Here is a 6,967-nt window from a genome sequence, read left to right as displayed (position 1 = left end):
TTCAAAATGAAGGATTTGTTTTATTAGAATTCTTGGACATTTGTGGTTTTACTGCATTATAAAGGTGTGACTACTTTCTCGCACGTAAAATTGAGCCTGCCTTTGTGATTATGAGCTGGCAATCTGTATCGATTTGGACGCTCACAATACACATTGAACTGTGCACATAAACCCTGCCTCAAACACTGAGGTGTTTTTCAGCTTGTACAATCTTAGGCACTGTGCTTACCTTACCTAATCTCATTAAAAATCTGAGAAAAAGCTTTTAACCAGACTGGGCAGCTAAAACGTGGATGGCATTTCCCTTTAGTATTACACTGCGCCTTTATATGGACCTCCAGCACTGAAGGAGTTATTGAGGACTAAGTGAAAAAATCGTTTAAAAACCAAAGAATGATATAAGGTCACACAGGCTTTTTGCTTGAAAAGCATAAATGTGAAGTTGCCACATCTTGAGGAAAAATGATGATGGTAATGATGACTGTGCTGTTTACTCTGGAGTCCCTGGAATGAAACAAATGTTTTCAGTAAAGCAGATGGCATCGTCTCTGCACTCCCAGCTGGACATCACAGCGTCCTGTGGAGTTAATTGACCGGAGCAGTGCCACCCAACAAGCCATTTCTAATATAACTGCGTTGGCTGAGACGCTTGGGTATAGATATAATTTGGGAGGTGAGGGGCTGTACAAGGATGGAGGAAGCAAACATCCCATGACGCTTGGCTTCACAGTGACATCACCGGGTCTAAAAGAAGAGGGAGATGGGAGGCACCCCACTTATTAGGTTTCGTCGTAAGGTCCTGTTCACAAGTGAAGATGCTGCTGCCCCTCTGCGAGGAAATCTGCGAGGTGCATCAGCGGAGCGGCTGAATCATGGCATCCCGGTAAACTTCTGAAGCGCCAGGGACCAGAAAACAACTCCTGAGACGCACAGACTTGATCTTCTCCGCGAGGATCTTTTTACTACTGAAACAACAACGCTTTTTATAAGCAGAGCTGGCATCGTGCGCAGGAGAGCTGGAGAGCTTGAGGTTGTTCTTTGTGTTCTTTCTTGATTGGAAAGGCTGGCATTCCCGTGAAACATCATAATCTTTCAACAGACAATCAGTGTAAATATCCCACCGCATTGGTTTTATTTCACGTAATCTAAAATCACTGTTTTACTTTTCGCTATTCGGATGAGATTGTCAGGTATACGCGCGTCTCCAAACGAGGACGCACGGAAATCAGACCAATTTACTCTAATCTGATCTCTGATATCCAAAAACGCTTCGCCGTAAATGACCCCAAATTAGATTGTTTCAAATTAAATCTTTCCATTTTCATGACATTAACTGAAAAAGGATCAGTCTGTGTAAAAAAAAAATCAAGTTTTAGTTCTGTGCGTTGTAACTCTGCGAGGGCGAACGCCCAGCAGTGATTTTTTTTTCTTTTGCTGTTTCCGTTTTTGTGGAGAAGAAACGGTTTTGAAAAGTGGCAATGCGTTTTGATTGAAAAGATCTGCGTCTTGACGCGTTCCCCAGGACTGTTTGTTGCGCATAAAATGGATTTGGAAGACCTGCCGTGGAGGGTGCAAGGGAGTGATCGTTTGCGAACAACACAGTGACAAAACTAGAACGGCAGAGGTAAATATGCCAAATAATTATCAATTTATTACAAAATGTATTTTAATGTAAATATACTGTTTTATTAAGGACAAAAAATGATAATCTACAATTGTTTAACACTTTATACATTTTTAAAAGATTTTGCATGTTTATTTGTTTGTTTGTGTTTTTGTTTGCTTGTTTTAAATTTAAAGCCTCCTGGAAAAATAATCCCAGCATGGCCTCGGTTCAGGACAGCGGCTGCTCCATGGAGCTGAGTGGCTGGAACAGCAGCGTGAGCGGCTCCGGATCCTCCGTGCCATGCAACCAGAGTGTCCTAAAGCCTGCCCCCTACTCCCCGGAAGCAACGGCGGCCTTTGCCACCGCCATAACCTTAATGGTCATCTTCACTATCGTCGGGAACATCATGGTCATCATCGCTGTCCTGACCAGCCGATCGCTCCGAGGTCCGCAGAATCTGTTCTTGGTGTCATTAGCTGCTGCGGACATTTTAGTGGCTACACTCATCATCCCCTTTTCTTTAGCCAACGAACTGCTTGGCTACTGGTACTTCAAGTCTCTGTGGTGTGAGATCTACCTGGCGCTGGACGTGCTGTTCTGCACCTCCTCCATCGTGCACCTGTGCGCCATCTCATTGGACCGCTACCTGTCAATCTCCAGGGTCACTTACGGACGTCAGCGGACACCCAAGCGCATCAAAGCCGCAATTGTGGTGGTGTGGCTCATCTCTGCCATTATCTCCTTCCCTCCCCTGCTCTCTTTGAACAAGAGTGAGGGAGGCGACCGGGGGACTGAGAGAGGACCTCAGTGCCAGCTGAATGATGAGCGCTGGTACATCCTTTACTCCACCATTGGCTCCTTCTTCGCTCCATGTCTAATCATGATCCTGGTCTACATAAGAATTTACCAAATAGCCAAGCAGAGAACACGCTGCCCGCCAGGAGAGCCCAGGAAGGATGGGGTTGGCTGTGCAACACCAAGTCAGCCTCCTCGGCATGTGCAAGCTAATGGGAAGGATGAAGAAGAAAGCACACCTCCTTCATCCAACAAAACCTCAAATGCCAGACCCCCCACCCTTGCTATCACACCTTCTCCAGCCCCAGCGGAGTCTCAAACCTCCCCAAATCCCACACCCAATAATCTCCTGCAGCCTCCATCGCCTTCTCCAGCCGTGCCCACGGCCACAGAGGTTGATACCTCTTCACAAGTCCCCTCAACCCCCTCCTCTGTGCCTGCGTCTGCCACCAAGACTAAAGCGGAGGGGAAGAAGGGCAAGCGTCTGGAAAAGAAAAAGGCTGACAATAACAATGCTGACAGCTCAAGCACAGAGAGCGATATGGAGCACAGCCATGGAGGGGGACGTGGCAGCACCAGCATGCCAGGGTCTCCTGCTGGAGGGGGGATCCACTCCCCAGCCTCAGTCAAGCGCTACCGCGACATGATTGCCACTTCAAAGGGGGCTCGTCTGGTGCCAGGGAGAAAGTCAAAAACAGATAACAACCCTGGAGCAGCGAGGCGTAAAGCCATGGTCAACAGAGAGAAACGTTTCACCTTTGTCCTGGCAGTGGTCATTGGTGTCTTTATGGTGTGCTGGTTCCCCTTCTTCTTCTCCTACTCTCTCCAGGCAGTGTGCCCAGAGACTTGCACCATCCCAGGTCCACTCTTTACATTTTTCTTCTGGATTGGTTACTGCAACTCCTCACTCAACCCAGTCATATACACCATCTTTAACAAAGACTTTAGAAAGGCCTTCAAAAAGATACTGTGCAGAAGCACCAAGGGTACTTTCTTTTAGCACATACAATTGCTGTATAGAAAATTGACATTTCTGAGGCAAAAAAAAAACAAAAAAAAAAAACAATCATGTTCCAGAACACTTAAAGGGCTGTTTAAAAAAATACATCAAATGTAAAAACTGAGAGCCACTTTTACAGCCACAGCGTGTAAACACAAAACCCGGACTGTGAAATCTCAGCTTGCAGCTGGTTGACAGATTTTTACAGAGTGGAACGAAGAAACAGAAAATGAAAAAGCAGCTGAGCAAGACACTATTAAACTGCTTAGTACTTTAGTATTTCTGATAAGATTTTGAATCCAAAGTTTTATCTTCGGATGACAAGGAATAATAGATAATGCTGGGAGACAGAGGGGCGCAGCATGATAGAAGAAATGTAAATACATTCTATAAAACGTATAGAAGGCCTCTAAGAAAACAGAAAACAAGTGGGAATTAACTCTGTGAATTAATACAGCATATTTTTTATACATGTTTTGTAGTTATGAAAAACTTTGGGACTAAAGAAGACAGGTAAAAGTAAGGACAAGTGGCCTTAGATTCCTGTGAGCCTAAGGCCCTTTACTTATCAATAGACAACACAAGGAGCACACAAGATTAGTGATGATTTCCTACGTCTGCAGTCTCAACTGCGTCTGTAGTCTCAATTGCAAAGCTGCAGGGCAAACATGTGTTCCTTGATTTTTATCTAAAAATGCAACAACAAGAGAAGGTTGCTGACGATCTCAAATGTGATAGCACAAACAAGGGCACCCTTTCAGACTTAACTCGTAGATTTTTGTGCAGAAAGCCTTCATGTGAAGCCCTGCCACCTTGCTTTTGGCTTCACTGGTCATAATGGACACTCAGGTTGTTTATAATGACACTCTTGGCTTTCACCTTTCATGAAATACTCAATAAAAATTAACTTTGGACCTGATATGAAATCCCATGTATTATGCTAAGAAGTAGATGCAAGGTGATGAGACTGCATCTCATACTCTTAGTTTACAGTTTTCTTTCTTTTAACTTAACCTGTAGAATCACCCTAATCGACTTGCCTGAGCTTCTCTTCCAATGAACTGCCTCAGTATTTGGACATTCGAGCAACATTCAAAGCTACTTAGAGCATCTTCAAACCCTTTCAGTGGTTTTTCACAGTATCAGATGGGAGGTGCATCTCCTAAAAATAAAAACCACCAGATTCTTATCATTCTACTGGCAAGCATTAACGTTCAAAAAACAAATCCTGCTTTGTGTAACATTATTTACCAGGTAAACATTTCACATTGACTATAACACCGAGATGAACAATGCAATTATGGACGTGTGATGTTCCCCCTAATTACGCCTACAGGGGTTATACTGAGAACTGTTTGTCTGAGTCACTCCTTACCGATGCCTCTGGCACATCATCTTCTGCAGTGGACCTCTACATGGCACATTCGACTCGTTGCTGAGAGGCAAGAGGATGAATGGTACTTTTATTTTTCTCACCAAGACACTAAAGCTTTGTGAGTTTCCTGGACAAGAAAAAAAAGAAGGAAAAAAAAAAAGAAAATGTGTCTGTAACTGTGAACAGCACATGTTTATTGACTCAATGGGACAAGGGCTGTCAGCAGCAACACATCAATTTAGTAACTGTCTAATTCTGCTGACTTGTGTGAATGTGTGCATGTATGTGGGCGAGTGTGCGAGCGTGCATGCGTGTTGACTCTTTTGTTTTTCCTTAAAAAGTGTCAGTGCCTCCTCTGGCTGCTATGTACTACAGATCTACTGTACTGACAGATTTCCTGCATCACGTGGTTGTCTGTAATGTTTATGATGAATTTGGAGGAAAGATCGGTAGTATGTCGCTACACTGGGACAGTCTTAATGATCTAAAAGTGAGTGTATTTTCTGTGACATCGAATACATGGCTTTTTAAAGATCACCCTCAAGGGACCAAAGAGCCTCACAGGACACCAGCCTGACTCAGTGAAATCTGGCCCTGTGTTTCTGTAATGAAATATCAGTTTATATTTGGTGTATGTGACGGGAGGCAAAGATTGAAAACACTGTATTATTTATTTCAAACCAGTTTGTGTTTTCTGTTACCTATTTATTGTTCAGTTACTGTGCTTTTATTCTGAAAAATCAATCGAATTGGAAGCGATCAGAGACTGAAAAGACTGTACAGAGTTTTGATATCTTGAACAAGAGCAACATTGACTTCTGCCGTCAAGCTCTTGCTTTGTGAGACTGAGCTATATTTAAGCTCGGGTTGGGGTGGGGGGCGCATTTGTGTTGAACTGAAGGAACATGAACTTTGAGTTATGTGCATACAATGCAACATTTATTCATCATTGTTTCATCTAGTTATAGTACAGTGAAATGTTCAATCAGAGATACAAGCACACGCATTGATGTACAATCTATATCGCAACAGAAAAATGTCTCCTCACCAGTGCTACTGCTGTCAGATGTCTCCTGAAAAAGTAATGAAACATGAAAATGTCAATAGCAACCATAGTCAGTTTCATTTGGATGATTTGCAGTGCATTAAGGCTCCAATCCATATCACGCAGAGCTGCTGGGAGATTTAAATAACTGATGAAACCAAATGGTTGCAAGCAAGAGCTCTGTGCACTTATACAACTGTTCCCTGTCCTCATTTAAAATGATTATTTTCTCTCCAGTAATACAAACAGCTATAGCAACTCAATTATGACAAAAATAGCCACAGAGGTCATGGATTCATGGCTGCTTCCAATAAATATGAGTTGCAATGCTGCTCAAACTTACCATCCATGGCTTTATGTGGTGAGACTGCTGCTTTGTTTGTTTGTTTTTTAAAAAGTAAGAATTATAGCTTAAAGGTGACAGATGCAGTATTCTGCCTGTTGATCACCATCCTTTTCCCGGAAACCGCCTGAATTGTCTTTTCCCCAACTGTGTTTGGACCAGACTGCCTGGTCTGAGCTTTGCAATCTTCTATCTCCCATCTGTCATCATCTCCTTCCAGTTTGGAAATAAAGCTGCTTGAAAAAGCACAAGTCATTCCCCGGTTCGTTTGTTTTATACATCTTCACATGATACAATAATAATAATAATAATAATGATAATAAAAATCATTTCCAGACAGAGAATTAGCAGTAAGTTGTTCCACAAATCTGTGATGTTTTCCTGGCATACATGTCAAACCAAAGCGCAATGCAAAGCAATTTGCAGCCATTATGAAATAGCCTTAAATGGCAACACAACTTGGGGAAATAGTCCATAACACTGTGGCTTGATGGCTGTTCAAGATGTCACTGCAAAATCTCCTATCACAGTGGGACATGAGAAGTAGGCCGTAGCAGAAACAGCATAATGTCACCTACTGCCAGCGAACACAGAGGAAGTCTGTAAGGAATTAGAGCATGTTTCCAAATATCACACACACACACACATACACACACTTCCCGCACTGACTGTCTCATATTCTATTCAAGTCATGAAAATCATGTTCAGTCCACACTCAGATTCAGACACACACACACTTGTTGTGACAGCTTGTTATATTTGAGGTCATCAGGCCTATGGTGAATTGTAATTGATTTATGCTG

At 42.9% G+C, this 6,967-nt stretch overlaps 1 protein-coding gene across 2 annotated transcripts; it reads left to right on the top strand.

Annotated features, from left to right (window-relative positions):
* Positions 1-796: 796 nt before the first annotated feature.
* adra2b (adrenoceptor alpha 2B) lies at positions 797-6,419 on the top strand. Of its 2 annotated transcripts, XM_039621018.1 has the most exons (3): positions 797-1,030; positions 1,523-1,624; positions 1,801-6,419. In XM_039621018.1, the coding sequence occupies exon 3, from the start codon at positions 1,824-1,826 to the stop codon at positions 3,399-3,401; it is 1,578 nt and encodes a 525-aa protein (XP_039476952.1). In that variant the 5' UTR covers positions 797-1,030; positions 1,523-1,624; positions 1,801-1,823; the 3' UTR covers positions 3,402-6,419. The 2 variants fall into 2 exon arrangements, with proteins under 2 accessions (XP_039476952.1, XP_031583823.1); XM_031727963.2 differs by having other exon boundaries at positions 797-1,624.
* Positions 6,420-6,967: the final 548 nt, after the last annotated feature.

The sequence above is a fragment of the Oreochromis aureus genome, linkage group 12, assembly GCF_013358895.1.
Source record: "Oreochromis aureus strain Israel breed Guangdong linkage group 12, ZZ_aureus, whole genome shotgun sequence".
Classification (NCBI taxonomy): Eukaryota; Metazoa; Chordata; class Actinopteri; order Cichliformes; family Cichlidae; genus Oreochromis; species Oreochromis aureus.
This window is presented reverse-complemented; position numbering and strand designations above follow the sequence as displayed.

What these genes read in the sequence shown, in the direction of transcription:
- adra2b (XM_039621018.1), top strand. Translation starts at nt 1,824, where the DNA reads ATGGCCTCGGTTCAGGACAGCGGCTGCTCCATGGAGCTGAGTGGCTGG.